We start from the raw sequence: 22,257 nt of genomic DNA on the forward strand, positions 1-22,257 counted from the left end.
GGATTATTTGGAGGGTTTAGTGGCAACTCATGTCTTTAAGATGTAAAGAAAACAGGCCCATTGTATCCATTATAGTTTAGTGTTTAAAAAAAATAATAAGTACAAGTAGATTAAGTGGCTGGGGAAAAACCAAAAATTCTAGTCCATCTATTTTTCCAAAGAGACTGTTCCTGGTTTTGGATGCGTTTGGTTATTGGGGGTGTGTGTGTGTGTGTGTGTGTGTGTGTGTGATTGCAGTTTGCTTAAAATAAGCAAACAAACAAAAAATCCAAACCCACCCATATTTATCCCAAGTCTGATTTCTTATAATTACCTATTCAAGCTCTAGTCCAGTTGAACACTTTGCATTTCAAGTGTCTATACTGACTGATTTCATGCCCCTCAGCTACTGGATTTTAACTTACATTTTATTGGGGTCAAAGTCAAGTAATGCTAAAAGTTAAGGTTTTGAAATTGGTGAAGGAAGAAATGCATTAGTGTAGCATTAGGTGCCCATTATACAGAATTACCAAGCAATTCAAAGAAAAGTCAAAGGCTTTACTCACTGACTTAGACATGTTAATGTCTGCATACTGCTGCAGTCTACTTTGCAGTGTAAATGGTACTGATTATCACGCTGCTGTTGTGTTCTTGAAGTTGCCTATATATTAAGTTCAAAGAAGAAAAAAAAATATGTAGTATTGTTAAAGAACAAAATTAAAAGTGCGTAATGTATAATATATTCAGTACAAAAAAAGTTATCAAATGTTCAGGATTTTAAATAAAGTAACACTTGTGCAGCGTTAATGTTGCTGTTCATTTTAGTAAGTACATTGCCTACAGTTAAGAATCCATTATGCTTTAATCTCTTAAATTTGGCCACAGTTGTATGGATAAAGGTTTTATCTAGTATCAAAGAAGCCGGAATTGTTAGAAACCTTTATAGTTCTTCAGAATATCTGCTCTCTTATTTTGTATGAGTAATCATCCCGCACTCTGTTTTCAGTGCAGTGCTGCATTTTCTCACTAGCTCCTTTTAAAGACATCTGAGCTTATATAATCAAGTGGTCATAAATGCATGTTTTTCCTTTTAAGGATGAGGGAGCCATTGGGAAGTGCTCAGATTAGATGTCTGCACTGATCCACGCATCTCTTTCTGAAAGTACCTGGGCAATAGGTGTTTTCATTTTATATTCACCATGTGTTTTTCCTATAAGCAGGAGCACCATGCCATTTACTTAAATGAAGGACAGACAGTAAGACTTGAGGGTTTAAATCTGGTGAGGTACTAAATCAATTAAGTCACAGAAGTCACTGGGAAATGTTCTAGAAGGAGCAAGCAGCATGTGATAAAAGCAAGGCCTTTTCTTTGAAACTCATCAGCTGTGTTTCTTAATTATCCAGAGAAATAGTTGCTGTTTTATTAAAAAGCCTCACCCTGAGGCTGAGCATGCTTGCTCTACAAAGCTTCAGGTCTCTGCTGTCTAGGCAATAAAACAAACTAGTTGTAGGACTGAGAACTGCCTCACCTCTGCCTGTCACAGCACTGCCAAATATATGGTAGGAAAATCTGAAGAATAGTCTCTTTAAAGATTTTTTTTTTTTCCTTATTCAAGCACTGCAATAGAATGTATTTTCCTTGTGTGTTTCTTCAGTGGTTGTTACCCACTAAACCAAGTCTTGTTGATGAAGGAGAAATGTCACTGTAATGCGAGAGTGTTTCCCAAGCGATGAAAGTTGGTAAATGCTGCAGCATTATTTTTTTCAGATGCCACCGGGTTTTTGAGGACTCTTGAATAATTGTGCTTTAAAAAAAAAAAAAAAACCCACAAAACCAAAAAACCAACCAAACAAAAAAACACCACAACAAAAAAGCAGCAAACCCTACAATGGGAAAAAAAGTTAGTTACTGAGTCTCTGGTGTTGCTGAACATTGCATAATGCTCCAGTTTATTGTCTTCCAGATTTCTTGGAAATATTTGTGCACTGTATTGGGATCAGCTGAGCCCCTTATCCACTCATGCAATGGGAGGATCTGATCTCATACTGTTTGTTCAGGCAATATCCTAGCTGAAATCTTTTGAGAATTTCACATATGTAAAGACTAGAGTAATATCCAGAATGGAAGTTCTAGTGCTCATATGTTCATGGATTACTTATTCCTCCTTAGAGGAGTGAGCTGCAGTGGCATGGATGTTCTAATGTTAGCTATGACAACGTTAAAGGTGCAATGGGGACAGATAGTATTATCAATATAAATTTAACTTAAAGATGACAAATTCACTACTGGTGATGCAAAAGCTTGTGTTTTATGTTTTACTAACTTTGCCGGGGAAGTGTGAATAGTTGCATGTGACTTGCTGTGACCAGGCCTTTAAATATTTTCATGTGAAAGCAATTACAGTCCAAAGTAATTACTAATGCTCATCAGCTGTCATCTGATCACTCTTGTCTCCTACTAATGTGTAACACTTCAGTCTTGGGCAGTAGGGCAGCCTAATTTCCAACAGATGCACAGATTTCTAGGGCAGGAAAAGATCTTCTGGATATTGTAAAAGAAATATTGTTATGTTTTATACATGACATAATATTGTCTGCCTAGACTGTATGTGTAAAGACAGAAGTTAATCATTTCATGTTCTTGCGGGATGAGGGCATGGAGGAGTTACACTATGTACAATTAATGTTTATGATCATACAAAGCATGTTGGTTATAAAAAATAATGTGCATAGGAATTCCTTGAAAAGTTTTGTGCAATAAACTATTTTTGGTAAAGGGCTCGATGTTGTTTCTACTTTTAAAAAGAAATTGATACCATCTTCTCTTTTGGTTTTGGACTGTAATTTCTACGTTTAGGATTCTGAAGATCCTGTAGAGGCACCCTTAAGGAAAAAAAGCCACCTTATTTTAAAAGACTACATCATTGCGTGTTGATTTTTCACTGTTTTTTCACATATCTAAAATTGATTGTGCTTGTATTTCCATTACATTTGCTTTTTCTCAGTTTGCTGAACATGTCAAGAAACATAGTATCTCCCTTGGCCTGAATTTGCCAGTGTACAAAGTGGAACAATGCAGAAATGTCATCTTGATTCTAAATTAGCCAGTTGCAATGGAGAGAAATGACTGTACCTTGCTTGTACTATTAAACAGTGTGAGTTAAAGGGTTGTTGTCAACAACTTCTTGAAGGCCTGCCATTTTGTCTCATTATTTAAACAGTTTGCTTATAGTACAAGTAGCTGTACCTGTAAGGTGATGTTGTACCTAAAGGGATGACTAGTTACCATCTGTTAACGGACTGGTTTCCTTCTAATGCACTAGGGCCTTCCTTCTTCATCGTTTTCCATTATCCAAGACTACTGCAGCATTTTGAGTTTGAGCTTTCTGAAGTATAACACTCACAGGACCTAATGTTTTTCTGCCCTGTAAATAGAAATTTTGAATCTCGATCAACACTGGAAGTTGTAAATGTATGTGCCTATACATTGGAGGGGGAGGGAAGGGAGGTACTGCGTCGAGCCCTGCATTCTTTAAAGCATGTCTCTGTACAGCATCAGTCGAGACTCCTAACCTACTCCTAATCCTCAGGTAAGATGAAGGAGTTCCGCTCCTCACTGGGCACCGGCGCGGCGCGAGGACAGAGGGGCGGGGCTGCCGGCTGTTTTCTCTCAGGCAGCGGCGCGGGCAGGCCCGGCGTCTCGCGGGGACGGGGCCTGGCGGGGCGGGGCGGCGGGAGGAGGAGAGACGGAAGCCGGGAGGCCGCTGAGGTACCGTCCCCGAAGGGCGTGCGGGGAGTGTCTTCGGGCGGGACGCGGGACGCGAGCTGGGGCATGGAGCGGTGGGTCGGGGCCGCTGGGGGCTGGGGCTCCCTCTGGGGAGCCGGCTGGAGCCGCTGGCCGGGCTGGGAGCTCTTGGTAGCCTGCGCGGTCATCGGCGCCGTGGGCTGGCTGTTGCGGCTGCTGGAGAGGAGGCCGGGCCGCCGCGGGGCGCCGGCGGCGGCCATCTCCTCCCCGGCGCCCCTCTCCTCCCCGGCGCCGCTCTGTGCGGGGAGCCGGCGCTGCAGCGGGAGCCGCCCAGGTGAGAGACTCGGGGGAGGTCGGCGGGGGGTGGCGCTGCCTCTCGCTCTGCGGGAGAGCCGGCTGGGCTGCGGGCGCCGCCCGGGAAGGCCTGCGGCCGCTCGGCCTCTCGCCCTGCCTGCCTTCGTGGGCCCAGGGGTCTTCTCCCTCGGGCGGAGCTCGGGGGCGCCCGCCCGCGGGCCCCGCCGGGCCCGGCCCCGGCCCCGCGTCGGGTGGTGGCCCGGCCCCGCCGCCGCGGCCCTGCTACGCCCGCCAACCCGCTCCCTCTTTGTCACGGGCGGTCCCCGGCGCTGCCCTGCGCTCCGGTCGCGCGCCTCGGCCCTGCTCCCGGCGACAGGGTCGGCTGCTGCCGGCTCCACCCTTCTCGCGCGTCCCGGCTCTTGCTCTCGGCCATCTACAGCCTCTCGCACGCCGAGCCGGCCTTCCCTTACTGGCTCTAGAAATAGATGTTCACTTCTCGTTCCTGAGAAGTCGTCCTTTCCCCCCCGACGCCCAACTTTCTTTTCATCCCGGCTTTCCCGTAGCTTATTCCAAGTTTTGGAGTTCGCTTTCTGCCACGTAGTTCATAACTGTTGACTAGTTTGGCAATAGGCAGAATGGTCTAAACACCCGATTGCATAGCCACAATTATTCTGCCATGTGCAAATCCTAGCAATCGAAATACAGTCAAAGACAGGCTATGTCTCTCACTGAATTCCTGCCTTAAAAAAAAAAAGTATTTTCTTACACTGTTAATTTACTGAAAGATTTAATGAGTAGTGGAATAAAATAATACTGCCATCCTTAAAAGTCATTTGTTCATTCTGTCTTGGTACTAGTCTTGATTTTTTTTTTGGAACAGATTCTGCTGTTTCATATTGATGCTGCTAAGGCAAGGGAAAATACAATTCTTACTCATTCTTGCAAATCTTGGTTGATTTGGTAGAAGCCTCGAACATGCAGTTGTTATTACAGTAGTTGTTCATATTTGTAGAGCCACTAACGGTAACTTGCAAGACCTTGTGTGTTAAAGTAGAAAGGTAGATAAAAGATACACAAAATGCATTTCAAGGTTCACATAATCACCTTTTGCACCTCCTTGTAGCAGATGATCAAAGGATGATCAAAGAATTATCAGGATTATCTTAAAGCAGGCAATTGCTATATCTCAGGTTTGCAAGTCACACCTTTTGTTTTGGACAGCTCAAAACAGGTGATGCAGTTAAAAATTAATAAACTTTTATCTGTGTTAGCTGAAAGCTTAATATCAGAACACAAACATTTCATGAAAGTTCTATGTTGTGATTCCAGCAATGTTTTTCCTGTTTCCACAGCAAGCTTACTGTAGAAAACTCTTCATGCTAACAGTATCTTTAAAGCAAAGCTTAATTTCTTTACTCTTGGTCTGCTTCATCATTTTAGTCCCTGATTTTTAGTTGTGCCCGAGTTGTAATGGGCACATGAAATAAATACCTTTTCTTACATAGCTGAGGAGGAAAATTTTAGACACCAAGTTCTATCAAAACATGACATACCAGAGAAATCGCGACTTTTTTTTTTACTTAACCACAAGCCAAGAAGAAAGATTTTTTTGTATGTGCCTGCATATTCTCTGTACATGAATTATACATAAGGGTCTGCTCTTCTGCATAAGACTGCTGGTTCTGAACCCTAAAAATAGGAACATTTCTGAGTTAATTCTTTAAGGCATTATATTATGTTGACTCTTTTAAAGTGTTTTCATTGAGTTGTTTCTGCGATAAGCTTTCTTGCCTCTGAGCTTTCATCTATATTGTGTTTTTTCAGTTATACAATCTCAAAAAGAAAATACTTAGAATAGCAAGTTTTGATATTGTAATTGACCTCAGGGCCATGTTTTATGCTTTGATTAAAACGTAATGGCATCAAATTTATTTAAAAAATTATAGAAGATTAAGAATCAAAAATAAGTGAAAAAGTGTTTCACATATGCCGTTGCAGTCTTGTGGGCAAGTCAGATTATCGCAGCAATGAGGTTGCTTGGAGGTTCAGGAGTCATAAGGGAACTAGAATACTTTGGGGATGTAGCTCAGCAGCATCAACTGTGGCTTTGCCACTGGGTTTGTTTGTTTTTTTTTAAGTTGAAATACTCTCATTTCTTGTAGTTTCAGTGAGGTTCTAGTTAATATTTGTGAAATATTCTGGGACTGAGGTATGTTCTCTAACCACAAGATCTTTAAAATCGGACGTTCAAAAAAAAAAAGCAACTCTAAAAGGAAATGGCCCTCAAAGAAAACAGCCTTCAAACTCATGTGACTATCAAGCTGTAATAATATTTGAAAACCTACTTAAAGTTTGGCATTAACATCTTTTTCCACAGTGTTTCCTAGATTTAGAAATTTAATAATTTAGAGGTCAGATTTCAGTGAAATTTTTACTTGTCGATACTGAGTTTTGCTAAAAATTACGAAGACTGCTGTGTACGTTTGGGTTTTTTTTAATATATTAGAAGCTTGGTTCTTTACCACCTTAATCCTCGGGTACTTTTAAAATTTAAAAAGCAAAATTGTCATGTCTGTTTTGTTGGTGTATTTTGCAATGCTACTATTTGCAATACTTGTGGAAAAAGAAGGGTGTTTGACTATACTGCAGTTCTGTGGTGAAGATGCAATATTGGAATTCTGAGTTTGTACACTCAGACAAAAGAATAATCAACTTACTAGGATACAGTATTTAGAGCACTGCTGCATCCCTCCTATGGTAAGGTGCAGCCATTCACCATTCAAGCCTCACATTAGTTTTCCAGACAAAGGTTCTTGGCCATTGGAGTGATGTTCTGACTCATATTAAGGACTGCTTGTGCAGCCTGAGGATAAAGTAGGAGAGCTCATAAATTGTGGATATTTCTCGTACAGCCACGTACGTCCATAAATGCTCTTTTGAGGAGATTTAACTTAAAATTGCAGATAATGCTGACTTCATACCTCGGAGATTGCTTTGTCTCTAATGGAGTAAGATTAGGAGTCACGTTATTCCAAATATAGCACAATTTAAAAAAATAGAAATCAATTCATGTGGAAAAACTGCAAATGTGTGATCCGGTAGTCTTAAGTTTCATAAACTGAGGATGAAACCTGGAATTGAAAATGAAGTACTAAAATGCCATACACACCTATCCAAACCACTGTAAGACACAAAATGGCTAGACAGCAAAGGAGAGGTTGATTTAAGGAGGGAGTGAAAGCAAGCTGAAGGAATCTGATAGCCAATAATTTCTATCCTAAAACTGTCCTAAGTAGCGTACAGCGGGAGAAAGTCACAGCCTTTGTGGAGATACATAGATGCAGTAGCTGATGAAATAACTTTAAAGATTCTTATGTTCTTGAGCTGCCCAAATCCTGTATTTTTCAGTTGTGTTTTTCACAGCAAGAAATTTGTATTGGCATCGTCTTGGCTTCAGTATCTGCTTGCTGACCATGCAGAAGCTGTGTGTGGATTACATGGAGGGAAGTGACCTGGGGGACTTGTAGTATCACACCAGGTAGAAGCATTTTCCTTCGGAAATGGAGAAATTCTTCCAGCTCCTGCTCTTTTCTGGAGAAAGAGACCTGAAAAGATCAGCTGTTCTTGTCTTCTGGCTCTTTTCTGTCCAAATAGAGGCTGGGAAACAACATGTGTAAATAGTTCCAGCCTTGCATCATGGCCAGAGATAGACTACCCTGGTTGCTGCGTCAAACCTAACACCTTACACTTTTGTCAGCTAGAAGTTCGTATGGAAATAATAGAAATAGTGCTGTGCTTTTAGCTGGACGTGCTGCCTAACCAGGATCTCTTACTGGGGCTGACTAGTTGTCATGTTTTTGTGTTCCATTGCATACGCAGATTGTTCCTTTCTTGGCAGGAATCAAATATTTTTTAGCCTGTCATAAATGTTCATGCATAAATATTCTGGATTGAATTTTTATCCCAAAAGAAGTTTGAAAAGGACAAATGAGAATGAAATGTAAGCTGTAAATACTCTTTCAAGTAGTTGTGAGAGGAGAGGAAATAAATTCTTGGTATAAGTCTGATATATTAAAAACATTTTTAAAATGTGTTGGGTTGAAAAATATTTTGACTTCTCTGCAACTGCAATAATCTCTTCAGAATCCCAAAAGTTATGAGACACTTTTTTCCTTGGCTTTAATACAGCATTTAAATAGAAGAAAAAAGTTGTGTTGTTCTTTACGGTTTATCTGCTCTCTTTTTTGCCTTTCCTATAGGTGAAATAACAATGGATGCAATATTATCCCGATTGAAGCAGCTCACCCCTGATGAGCTTAGAGAAGAAATTGTAAGAGCAGGACTGAAATGTGGGCCCATTACCTCAACTACTAGGTTTATTTTTGAAAAAAAATTGGCTCAGGCGTTGTTGGAGCAGCAAGGAGTGTTGGAGGAAAAAGGATCTGCTCTGTCAGAGGAGGCTGCTAGAAATGTCCCATCTGATAGCAGCTGGGCAGAAGCACAAAAGGCTTTGAAAACTGCGGCAGTGAATCACAACAGTGAGAGAAGTGTTTCTGAAGAGGCAGACTTTGGGTACTGTGTAGGTCTGAACCCTCCAGAAGAAGATGCTGTGATGCACATGAACTGTTCAGCTGCGATCTGTGGAGCAGGATGTGCTGATTCACAGATTGGTACTCTGACACCGTCCAGAGATCCTCCACTATTCTATGGTGTTTGTCCGGTTTATGATGACATATTAGCAAGGAATGGTAAATATTCATTCCTTTATTTCCAATGATAAGCATTTTACAGTCATGTCTAAGTAGATCTTTTCCTATATAGCAGGTGATATGAACACCACTGTATTAATATTTGAAGCATTGCTTGAAGTATTTTTTTGTTTCTGTGAATAGCGTTTATTAGATCTTTTGAGGTGGGGAAACACAGTCACAAGACATACCTGCTGTTCTGCTGCAATAGTTGATACACATGAGGATCCTCTACTAGGTGTAGCTCAGATGAAGAAAATTATTTCCTACTACTACTGTCATACCCATCCTGTGCCTTTAATCCCTCTCAAGAACAAAAAAAGTAATCCTACAAATAAACAATCACAAACTATTTATACTGTCATCAGTTGAAGTTTAAATGGTCTAACAGATTTCCTGTTTTCCTTTCTATCTTAATGCTGACTGGTATCTAGAAGCATTGGTCATTCTTCACATTTTATTGATGAATACTGCAGTAAGGAATTATTAAATTACCTAGTGGCAGGATTACAGTAGCGCATAAAGGATCATTTACTCTGAGACAGTACTAAGTGTTCTTTCTCAGAAAAAGGATATTCAGTTACCTTTGTGATATCTGAATTGAACAAATTAACGATAATGCAAAAGGGGAGGAAGGAGAAGGACTTGATTAGTATCTAAGGTTCTGTGTAAAGGTCTCAAAGTTGTGACAGTCCATCACTCACATCTTTGACCTTTCTGAACAAGACCGTGGAAAGTAACGCAGGGTGAATAAGCCCTGAGTTTGCTTTTCAGTCTGGGTGTGAAATACTCGCTTGTTGAAGCTGGCCCGCCTATTAAAAAATATGTTATGATACTGATTGATACAAATGGCCAAACACTGTACACGTATCACCTGATATTAGCTGGAGTGTGTAAAATTCTTCTACTCTGTTTCAGAGAGGGAAAATTTAAAATAATTTTTGATTCTTATGCCATGTTTGGTGGAGAAACAAGAGACCAAAGCTGGAAGGATAGTCGTGAGAACTTTGTAATCTATTTCTAGGAACAAGTCTGAGATTATTGAAATAACAGCTTTGATTGTACTTTGTTGCAGAGAGAATACATGTTTATGAAGATAAAAAGGAAGCTCTCCAAGCTGTTAAGATGATTAAGGGTTCCCGTTTTAAAGCTTTTTCAAACAGAGAGGATGCTGAGAAATTTGCTAAAGGAATCTGTGATTATTTCCCATCTCCAAGCAAGTCCTCTTTATGTTTGTCTCCAGTGAAAATGGGATCATTTAACAGAGGTAAGTGAGGGTGTTCATCGTTGCACAGTACGTGCAATATACATGTAGTCTGTTAATTTTTTTATGAGAGAAGAAGCAACAACTTCATAACCAATATACTAATAACAGAAAAAATTTCAAAGGGTGAAGCATCTTAATGCATTAAAGTCGCTGTAGAGTGGTGGTGTTTAAGGTAAGCTGGAAAGAAATGTTAGATCACAGCTCCAGAGCTTACTCGCCAAATAAAATTACTGTATAAATAGATATGGCAACCAGTATTTAATTACATTTTTTCTGTGAAATAAATTGGAAACAGGCAATAAAAAGCATATTTTAATTTTTTAATTTCAATCTGGTTTTACTTCTGCATGAAGTGATACTGTCACTGGAGGAATCATCCTTAAAGTTAATTGATGCTTTTCCAAGAAAGGACCACCAAAGTTTGTGTACAGAAATAAAAAAGGAAGTAGAGTATGTTGGAATCCTGCCATTTCTGTCGTAAGGAATTACCGCAGAAGTAAATTGGAGCCCAAGGAATCTATGAAAAGACTGCTTTTTCTGTTTTAAAATATGAGGTTTGGCCTTCAGTGTATGGTTTCTATGGTCTATGTTACGATAAAGTAAAGTGGTTACATTTAAAAGCAATTGTCATTGCTCTGGTTCGCATGAATTTTACGCTGAAAAATGTTGCTCCTCTTCTAAAACTGAAATGTTCGTACTGGTCTGGATAGATACGTTGCTTAGTAATCTATGGTTATATTTGGTAGGATTTGATTTTACTCATGGACTTCAGGATTTTCAGGATTAATAAAATGCCGATAAAATTGCATAGAATATTAAAACTGTATGTAACTGTTAAGTAAGTTTGTAAGTTCAGAAGTAAAATGATCATATTTCACAGTGTTCCCAGTTGGTAGATTAAAGGGACTTGGTAGTGATGGAACTGCAAAAACAGTTTTAATATTCAGAAAATGCTTATTTATTTTTGAATTTTGCTTTTAAGTTTGGATGGAAGCAGATTGGTAATTATAAAAATTTACCCATTCGTATTAAAATCTGCAACAGTTTTACAAGAGGATTAAGTCATATTCTCCTCCTTCCCTACTAACTACTAGTATTTTTTAAATGTCTTGTCATTGACTTCATTTTTTTTTTTACTCCTGTACATTAAAGATGCAAAGTTAATACATATTTTAGATTAAAAGCTTATTTTCATGGTCTGGGTATGAAAATAATGATCACTGAAAAGAATGTATCTAGAAACATGTTACTTGTGTTTTGATAGATGGCTTATGCTCCTCTGAGACCGAAACTGCTAATAAGGAGAGAGCCAACAGTTACAAAAGTCCACGTACTCAAGATCTTACCGCTAAACTTCGGAAAGCGGTCGAGAAAGGAGATATAGCAACATTTTCAGAACTTATCTGGAGTAACCCTCGCTATCTGATTGGGTCGGGAGACAATCCAACAGTTGTGCAGGTAAAAAAAAAAAAAAAAAAAATCCAAGTTCTGGTTTAGTGATTTAGCTTTGAGGCCTGATAAGCAGAACTGGAAGGAATGTTGTTTCCTACTCTTCCTGCAAGATACCTTGTTTCCACCAGTGCATAGTTTCTCAGTGTTCGTTGATAGTAGCTGAAAGCTAAGAGAAGCATGGCAGTTGTCTGTCTTGCATAAGTCACCCATCATAGCTGAGAGCTCGCTTTGCTCTAGAAGAGCTAGAGTAAAGAAACTGAGTATGCAGTTCTTTAGGGGAAGAACAGTTTTATCCAGCAGTGAAAGAATAGTCTTGTCTTCGTAAAGTATTAACCTCCTCCAAATAATTCCAGTCTTTTTTAAATAGAATGGTTTTAAGGAATGGGGTAGTGCCTAGGCTGTAACTAGGTGTTCCTACAGCACTGCTTACCTAGGCACCACCGTTAAATTTCAAAACGTGCTCTGCATCTAAAATCCGTGTGTAAGGTACCATTTAGCAGACGCTGGCAATCTTACCTTAACAAAGGACTTCTATCAGAGCAGCTTTGTGAAGTTGTTGAAATCTTGTATGTAATATATTACAGCAAACTGAGTTTTATACATATAGATATACACACATATTTTCCTGCTTTTTTTATACACTGAACCTCCTATCTCCTTTTATTATGTGATACCTTAACAGACCTTCTTTACCACATTTTTGCCCTATATGTAAAAAAAGACTATAGCTGAGTGTAAGAATAATTTTGTTAATTGTAAGAATAACGTGGGTATAAAGATGTGTAAGTCTTTATCGTATAATTTACTGCAGTTCTGCATGTTTACATATTGCTTTCTAAACATCTTTTCCTAATAAAATATTAAGAAACAAAAATCTAAATATAAGACTCGGTGTGGGAACCTTTGTATTTTCAGAGTTAAATCAGTTAAGCATATGGGTGTAAGAAAGCTGTTTAGATTTCAGTTCATTCTTATGTTTGTCTTTCTTTCTCAGGAAGGGTGTAGGTACAATGTCATGCATGTTGCTGCCAAGGAGAATCAATCCGGTATCTGCCAGTTACTACTGGACACTTTGGAAAATCCTGAATTTATGCGGCTTATGTATCCAGATGATAATGATACAATGCTGAAGAATCGCATCCAATATATTGTTGACCTTTACCTTAATACACCAGATAAAATGGTAATATTTGAACGTTTGGAGTTTCTTATTATTGTGGAAACAATTGGAAGATGTTAAGGATGTGTAAGGGAGAAGGCAAAACAATAGAAGGGGACACTTCTGGCAAAATGAGCTATTAACGAGTTTTGTGCATTTTAATAATTATTATTCTACAGTATGGTTGGAAAAGGTCTATTAAGAGCCCTGATAATTGGTCATGACATTTATTTACTTTTCCCAGTCTCAAAATATAATACGTGGGATTGACTTTACCGTGTTTCCAAATGCATGTGAATTTTCCCTTTTTCCCACTGCAGGGATTTGATACTCCCTTGCATTTTGCCTGCAAGTTTGGGAATTTGGATGTTGTTAATGTGCTTACCTCACACCCAGCTATTGTAAAAAATCCAAGAAACAAGTATGATCAAACTCCAGCGGAAGTAAGTCTCTCTATCCACAAGAAAACCGAAAGTGTTATGCCTAATCAGTATTTTTCAAGTTCAAACATTTACTAACTGCTGTAGGTAGAAGGCTTGTAGTCGGATACTAGTGTCATGATTAGAGTGTAAATCTTTGGTAACGTTAACAATATTTTATGTTGATTGTGCCTGAGGAAAAGTTCTAGACTTTATGATTCACTGCCTTTTCTTTACAATATCCATATTATGGATGTGGATGTATTTTAGTGGTTTGTTTTACTAGGAATTAAAAGTACTGGATGAGATGGGTAGAGACCAATAATGTGACCATTCAAAAAGAACACACACTGTAGTTGATTTGAGATGCGTGTCTTACGCTTTACTAACAAACAACTAAAATTATATTAACAGGTAGTTTGTGAAAGAAGCAAGAATAAATCTGCAGAATTGAAAGAAAAACTGAGAGAGTATTTGAAAGGTCTGTATTCAGAGTTTTATGCTATATCGGGCATGTGTTTTGGCTCTTTGCTGTCTTCTATTCTGTTGCCTTCTGTAGCGTTCCTGCCCACGAATAATGCTACTGTACAGTGCTGTGAAAACCAAAGAGAAACTCTAAAACTGACAAGGAACAGAAAACTTCTTGTCTTTTAAATTACATGGTCAAAGCTCTTACTGTATGGATCAGTATGGATCACAAGGTTATCCTCATAGCTCTGTAACGTAGGCATGGCCCTTATTTTATTCAGTGAGCCTGAAGCAGAAGTTAAATCTAAAAGCAAGCAAAAGACCTTTACAGAGCAAGAGGTTTATTTGTCACGCTGGGGAGTCGTGTAATTTCTTTGACATAGAACTTTTCACTGGTTTGTCACATGTGGGCTTAGGCATTTGCAGAAGGAGGTTTTGAAATTTGTTGAAGATGCTTAGGGAAGGGACATATGTATCAATGCAGGTATTTTTGTATTTGAGAGAGAAGGGAGCCTGCACTAAAATAGAATCTGTAAGCAGGCAAAAAATATCGAAACAGTGAGTTTGAATTACAAGTAGTTTTACTAAGGAAATAAAGTCAGATGGTTAAGTATACGGGTGTACTGATATTCTAGGAAGAAGCAGCAGGATAATGTAACATAAACTTCTTAAGAAAGATTTGTTTTATTTATTTTAGGTCGATACTACGTACCACTCTTGAGAGCAGAAGACAATTCCTCAGCTCCTGTAATTGGTGCCCCATGGTCACCCGATCAGACAGACGATAGCCCCCAGAGGCCTTTATCTAAATACACTGGCAGCCCCAAAGATCCAGTATTGTCAATAAGAGCTTTCGCAGGCCCCATGAGCCCCTCAAAGGTGAGAACTTCATATGACTTTAATGCCTATTTTTTCCCTTTTTTTAATAAAGAGCCATTAGAAGATCCACCCATGGTTCATTGTGTGCTGTAGCTTGCTCCTGTTACAGGTTCTGGCTCTCTTTTTTCTTGAAGAGACGGATCTTCCTTTGTAGAGAAGGAGTATCACAGAAAGTTCTAACTATTTTTTTATTGCTGAAAACAGAGAAGTGTGGTGTAAATAAGAAGAGTGGAAGTTCAGTCAAAAGGAAGTTTTTCTTTTCTTTTTCCTGTTGGAATTTATTCAAAGAGCACTCTCTGACAAACCTTTCATTGTCTTAACAGATAATTGCTCTAACTTTCTAATCTGAAACAAAGCCTTTCAATGTGTTTATGAATCCATTTTTAAAAATCTTAACTATACCTTTATCTGATTTCTAGAAGTTGACACTGGATGTTAGTAGCAGTTTATCACCTCTGCTTGTTGAATTAACATTAATATTTTTTTCTAAACGGAAAAACTGATGACCAAGTAGTAGATGTTGGGATAGCTTGGGAAAAGTATTAATTGTATAGTAGAAAAGCAAAGTCTTTAGTTTTCAGGAGGAATACTTAGATACCAGTTAAATGTATTGTAAGTTTCTAGGCATTTCTTTGACTCGTGTTTAATATGAACATGTTGGAAGTCTGACGGCTTTAGAGATAGTGAATAAATACAGTTGAGGACTTTCTGTCATTTAATGCTTGAATTCTACCAGAACTGAGTTTTACCAAAATGCTTAATGCTTTTTCTTCTAAATATACTCATTGATCAATTTTCTGTTCACCTGAAAAATTTTACCTTTACCTAGGGATTAAACAATGCATAATTTGATTACTGACAGATACTTTTAATGTCTGAATATAATTCTCAGTCATTGTTGCTGATTTTTGTCACATAAAGATAAAGTTTGGGATTTTACAAAAATCCATTAGTTTACTCCCTTTAGCATTTCAAATTCAAACTTCAGAATAAACAGCAAGAATATATTCTAATAATTGTAGCAAGTCCACATAATCGAATATATACATATTATAAAAATATCACCTTTGCCTCCTAGAAATGAGACCAAGAGAATATTTATCATTAAATGAAATTATAATGGCATGGGAAAATTCTAAGACCTGTTTCCTGCTGCACACAAATTAAAACCAGGCAGATTTAGTACCTATAGTTAACTTTAAGGTGGTTATACATTATGGCCCTTACTCTTTTAATAAGCAGTTATGAGATCAAAGTAACCAGTAATAATGGGAGGAGTAACTTTAGATCCAGTCTGAGATTCTTCATAGCTAGAGTTGAGCAATACTTGCGGCAGAAGTGGAGTTGTTTACATGTAGACAGAAAACAGCTAAATGTCTTCTAGACTTACAGGCAGACATTTAGCCAACACCCAGCTAGCTTCATATTGTGCGAGCTACTTTTTAAAAATTACCTCTGTTTTTTAAAGGCCGAAGAATTTCGCAGGCTTTGGAAGACTCCACCTCGAGAGAGAGCTGGCTTCTTTCACAATGTCAGGAAATCTGATCTGGAGAGAGGTGTTGAAAGAGTCGGAAGGTATCTAAAACAGTATCAGTGTAAAAAAGCAGCAATAGACAGAGCAATTAAAAGCAAAAGACTTGTGCTGAAAGTATGGTTAATTACTTACTGAACTGTATCTTCGGGCAAAAGTTACCGGCAGAAATATTTCTGAAGTATATTGTAGTTGGATTTTTACTGTATTTTTGTGTAAAACAGAATAGCTAAAAATGTGAGCGCTAGCTTTCTTAGCTTTGGAAATGAAGAAAAAGATATTTGAACTATTATTGATGGTATGTATAGAATGCTTTTCTGAAACATTGTCAGAAGATCTAAAATTTTGCATAGCCTACTTTCTCTGTAAAATTGAGGGAGTGTTAGCAGAATGGAAAGATCCTAATGCAAATGTTCTGCTTTATAAAAGCTGTGTGTTGTGGTGTGCGTCCTTGCTGCTAGAATACCTTGTATCGGCAATATATGGAAAAAACATACTTTGTTAAAAGATGATTAGATTTCTTTCTTGAAAATACCCCCTCACTTCCTCCTACCGTCTCCTGTTCCCAAGTAGAAAAAGGTATTGAATGGAGAATCATTCAAATTATGCCTGCATCAGTGGGGATTCATCTCTCTCTGATGTCTAGATACAGTCAGCTTAAAAATGGCAATATTTTTGGTGCTAACTTTAAGAATAGTAGATTAAATTTGAGAAATATTCTGGAAAATTAGATGGTACTATGTTTGCTAAGGATGTGTATATCGCTTTTGCAGACTGTTGATCATTGCAGAATTGTGTTGCCTAGTTGCACGTTTATACTCTTATTAATAGCTGATGTGTTCAGAAAAGTTATTGTCAAAACTAATATTTATGTCTTCACAAATGATTCGTTTTATTTTATTTATTGCAGGGAGTTAGCTCATGAACTGGGGTTCCCGTGGGTTGAATACTGGGAATTTCTGGGCTGTTTTGTTGATCTGTCTTCCCAGGAGGGGTTGCGAAAATTAGAAGAGTACCTGAGTCATCGGGAAATGAGCGAAAAGGCTCAGCAAGAAACAGGGGAAAATGAAACCTGCAATAGATATAAAACTCCACATCCTTCTGGTAAGGAAAAGGGCAAATGCTACAAACAACAGGATGTACCTAGGGAGAAGCGGGAGGGAAAATGCTTGGTGCCCAGGGGAAGTAATATTCACCTGTTATGCTTTCTATTATTAATCTGTTATCCAAACAGTCTGATGATAGCACTGAAAAAGTAGCTAGCAACGCTGTGAATGTAGGAGAATTAGAACACACCTCATTAGATGTTTGCTATCTTTCATATAAAGTACTTTATTTGATTGTAGCCCCCAAATGAAATTCCTGTAAGAAAACCTCTATCTTCAGTATGTTTTTACTCAGAGCATTTGGGAGTTCATCTTAGAGTATAGAATTTTGTAATCCACAAATACAGAATAAATAACTTCTTAAAGGAATAATTCTTTACAGTCGAGGGTGACAGACTGAACAAAACCCAGGAAAGCTTTTACACTTTCTTAGACCGCTGCTTGCCGTGTGTTTATGGGAGGCACATGCTAGTCCCAAATCTTTGTGCTCCTTCCTCCTTTCCTGTGTGACTATAGATCTGAAAGGGCTCTGGTACTGGGGTAAACCTGGGGCTAACAAGGCCCTGCAGGATAGCCATTGGACTAGTCATAAGGTTTTGTGCTCTGGAAGAGATGAAAACTTAAGCTATTCTATATTAATAACATTTTTCCTACCCTATTCTGCTTTATTCTGACTTTATCCTTTGTTGTTGGTTAATGATTGAAGTGAGGAGTGTAGGAAATACAGTTCTCGGATGACTAGGATATAAAAGGTTATTTGCAAAAAATATTCAGCCATAATGTTGTCACTTTGCATTTGTAGCTTTAGCTAGGTTAGTTCATGCTGTTGCGTAAATAAAATTAGAGAGGAATTCAGTAAACAGAATAAGGCGTAAAGACCGTGTGTTTGTTCCTACTTTATTTGATCGGCGTTCTGTTTTTTTATGTGTTGCTCTTATTAAAATTGTTTACAGGCAAGAGTAGAAAGTGCTGCAATTCTATTTCTGTTGGAGCATTTTTGGATGAGGATGATGATGACATGAGCTTGGAAGAAATTAAAAACAGACAAAATGCAGCACGGAATGTCAGCCAACCTGTTGTGTCCAAAGAACCTAGCATTGACGCTATTGGAGATGCCGAGTGTGATATCTTGTCAATGGAGCGCACAGCAAACATTATAGAAATGTCAGGTCACCCGAGGCACTACGAAAAGGCAGCTTCTTCCAGCAAAAATGGATTTTGTAATCCTGTGTCCAGTGAAAGGATAATTAGTGACAGAAAGCATTTGCGTGATGGAGAAGAATGCCTTGTATCGCCCGTTTCCAATTTAATGTCAGAATTTGAAAGCCTGTCATTCCAGGAACAAGAGGTTGCAGGAGAATCAAAAAAAATCACTGAAAAAACTGAGAATGAGAGAATTCTGGCTGAAGGAGCCAGTCAGGTGAGACTATCCAAGGACCATCTGGATAAGACCTGCTATGCAGTTTCAGTGGCAAGTTCTTCTGAGCCAAGTGTTACAGGTAAACCTGGAGAGACCAAGTTAAGGACAGAACACAAAATACCGTCAGAAAAGGAAAGACTGTCCATGGAGTCTGTAATTCAGACTAATGAGGCGCAACAACGTCAAGAACTTTCTTCCCAGAAATTTCTTTTGAAGGCTTCACCCACAAATGACAATTCTAAGAAGTTATTCCTGCTTGGGTAAGAATTGTCTTTTTTTAACGCTTAATTTGTCCTTTGGTCTATGTATGCAAAACAAGATGCTTTTTATATCATCACTGACAGCAAGGTTGAGATTATGTGATACTAAGCAACACTTCTTGCAGTCAGCCTTGAATGATCATCTCGAAGTGCTTCAATGCCTGTATAATAGCCGTACAGTTCTCTTGCAGCTAATTCCCTGAATACCGTATCTAAAACAGAAGGAAGGAGAAGTCCTTGTTTTGAAATCAGTTAACTTTGTGATTTACCATTCATCTGTCAGGCTTGTGACTTCATGATGAGCCTGACTTAGATTAACAAAGTGTTTACTACATTTTTGGGAGTCCTCAAATGAAATTTTCAAAACTTCTATTTTATGAGACTACTGTGTAATAATGGACAGTCATGTATGTGTGCACCTGCTGGAAAAAGTTCATAGAGAAACTACGTTTATGGAGGAGCATGGGCAATTTGTTTGCTTATATCAAAAATAGATGGTTTGGAATTGGGATGTTTTATTGCCTGAACAAATACGTAGTTCTCTTTTCATCTAGTTCTGTTTCTATTCTAGGGAGCAGCCCTCGAAGCTGGATGGTGACGTCTTAGCAGCTATAGAAGCAGTAGAGATTGATCCACAGAAATACCCGATGATTTACAAATGGAAGCATGCAGTGCAGTCGTACTCTTCATCTGACAGGCAAAGGTATTTCTGCAAATTCCATCAGATGAGTTGAAATAAAATTTTAGGAGGTCAGCTGCAGAGCAGCTTGAATAGCTAGCATTTCAGGCCTTGTTGCTCACAAAACCCTTGTTTTATTAATATTTTAATATTCAACTGTACTAACTATTAGTGTGTTGCTGAAATTAATCACCAAGCCTTTTTGGCTGGGGTCTACTAGTAAGGAAAGTTTACTGGTGCTGCAGTCAAATACCTTCCATTATGCTGCAGTTCCAAATAACTTCAGCATATCTATACAGACAAAGCAGGCAGAAGATGAAGGTCCCGGGCGCGTAAGTGTTTTCCAGTTGGCAAATGCCTCCGTGTGCTGATGCATTGCTTGGTACTTGGAATTACCCCAGTCCAAAGGAATTGTTAGTGTGAATGATGGCATGTGTTAAGTTTTTAGAGAGAACATCATGTTTTGCTAGACAAATAATGGAAGCAGACCGCATTTGTTGGGATGCCTGAAGGCATGTTATGCCATTTATATGTTTTATTCTGAATGCTGTTGCTTCTGGGGACCCAAAGCGACAGTTTTCACACAAGTGGCAGCTTCTGGTGTAATGGTATTAAGGTGAAGATTTATTTCCATTGTGACAGATGTTGGTCAGAACACCTTGCTTAGACAGCCTCCAGTTTATATGTAGTCACAATAAAGTTCCTGGAAAAGAAACAGATGACCCAGTGCCACACAACAGATTGGAAAGGGGCAGGAACAGAAAGCCATCAAATGACCTGTACTGACTTCCATTTGTTTCTTCTAGCTGTCTTAAATGCGTGAAATTCCACTTACTATGATAATTGTTTCCACTAAGAAGTTCTCAATACAGGTATTAAACATACATTTTTCAAAACTTGCTTTAAAGACAATCTTTAAAGCTCTGCCGGAGCTTGTGAGAATTTTTAAAATGTAATTGACTGGCTTGCTTTGCCACAAAATTGAGAGTGGGAGTTGGGAACCAGCAGCTGAGAAGGGCAGCAGAGATTGGAGCAGGAGAAATTTTGTGGGAAGAGTTGAAACAACATGTGACAGGGCTGAAAGGAGTACAGATGGTAAGTGGAAGGAGAGATGCTGCCCAGTGTGGGGAAGCAAGCAGCTTGCTTTTGTCGCTGTATTTCAAGTAGTGCACTGAAGCAGGGCCATCAAGTATAGTTTTAGAAAAAACATGAAGCTCATGAAGATTTTTCTGTGATGTAAAGTGGAGTAGAAACAGGGAAATATTTTCATATACCTGGTTGATACGGTGTCCTCGTACCACTTCATTTTTCAAAGTCAAATTATCTCGTTCCCCGATTTTTGTGATTAATTTTTTGAAAGAGGCTAATTATTAGGCTTTTTTTCATTCTTGTTCCCCTGGCTGAAAGGTCCAAAGGCATCCTGAAGTGCTAAAGTTTAACAGAAGATTTCTAGGTGCAATCACTGTTCTATCACAGAAGTAAAAACAATTGCGGTAATTATTTGACAATGCCACGGCTTGCTCTGTCAGCCTCCATGATTTTGCGGTGCTACCTCTGCCAAAGGCAAAGAAAAGACATGCTAGATCACTTTGTGTTTAGGTATGTGGGATTCTGACTGCAAAAATCAGACCTAGTGATACAGATACCAGTAGGTCTGTCAGAAGAAAAACATTTTCAGAAGGTTTTAAATAAGCTGTGTGTGTGCCTATCTTTCGTAGTTGGGGGGGTGGGTTGCTTTTTATTTATTTTTGAAAACCTTACAAAAAATCTTCAGCTTGTACCATTTTTTCTGTAGTGGCTCATCTTAAGAAATCGCCTCACGTGTAAAAGAACGAACGATTCACATGTGCTAGAATCAACCTTTTGTCGTTCTGCCTTGCTTAAGAAAGGAAAGGTTTTACAGAAAGGTTTTTCAATTTAACAGAGGAAATACTTGGCTCTGCTTTCAAAGACATTTTAGATCCTAGTTCTTGCTGATTTAAGGAGAAAATCTGACCCTTACTATATTGAAAAATGACACTACTTCTGTGGCAGCCAGACACCAAGACTGTTTTTCAAAAGGAGGGGGGAAATCGTGCTGAGGATCAGGTGAGCTTTGATCTTGATGCCGTTTTCCAGCAGGGCCATTGGACTAAAATTGTCCAGGTGCTTCACAAGCACCTGTTTCTTTTCTTAATGGCCATTTTGGAGCAAATGACGTCTCGCTGATGAAGCAACATGTTCACATATAATACGTTGTGCTGTCGCTGTTTCTTCTCAAACCTGCCTCTTACCAGTTATGATTTTTCTCTGCTGGTGCATTATTTCTAAGGCCTACGAGTGATGCCGAGTGAAATTACTTCTCTCCTCGCTGCAGTTTTCTTAACAAAATGCAAAATGATTCGTTTCTTTCAGTTGGCCAAGTCCAGCACTGAAGGCAAGATTCAAGTCCCAAACCGTCGCTGCCAGCCTTCCAAATGCTGCAGTATATTCTAGTTCAGGAAGAAATAGTCCCATAACAGGAAGTCCAGGAAAATACAGCAATGCCGCCTTGTTCTCTCCAGAGCCTGGGAGTCCTGGGCGCTACAGTCCAGCTTGTGTCAACCATGCCCTGTTAAAACCGCGTTACTTTTTGGAGCCTCCTGCCCACTAAAATATGATTCATCTTCCTGGGACTTCAGTGGAGGAAAAAAACTATAATGTTACTGAAGTGACATGAGGTTTGTACTTGGCTATTTATTTTTCCTCAGTTGAGGACAACTGTATGTTAAAAAAAATGGAATATATGTCTTTATGCCATATACAAGATAGATTGCTGGTGATATGCAAGAAGTTAGTGACAGGCAGTGCAGTTGTCCAGTAGCTATGATTA

At 38.9% G+C, this 22,257-nt stretch overlaps 1 protein-coding gene across 1 annotated transcript; it reads left to right on the top strand.

Moving 5' to 3' along the window:
• Positions 1-3,811: 3,811 nt before the first annotated feature.
• On the top strand, positions 3,812-22,038 carry ANKLE2 (ankyrin repeat and LEM domain containing 2; the record flags this gene model as incomplete). Its single annotated transcript, XM_082007658.1, has 13 exons — positions 3,812-4,058; positions 8,278-8,766; positions 9,842-10,033; positions 11,298-11,491; positions 12,480-12,668; positions 12,965-13,087; positions 13,478-13,544; positions 14,229-14,410; positions 15,879-15,985; positions 16,852-17,045; positions 18,001-18,727; positions 19,299-19,430; positions 21,801-22,038. The coding sequence occupies 13 exons, from the start codon at positions 3,812-3,814 to the stop codon at positions 22,036-22,038; spliced, it is 3,081 nt and encodes a 1,026-aa protein (XP_081863784.1).
• Positions 22,039-22,257: the final 219 nt, after the last annotated feature.

Source organism: Phaethon aethereus (genome assembly GCF_964289735.1).
Source record: "Phaethon aethereus genome assembly, chromosome: 17".
Taxonomy (NCBI): domain Eukaryota; kingdom Metazoa; phylum Chordata; class Aves; order Phaethontiformes; family Phaethontidae; genus Phaethon; species Phaethon aethereus.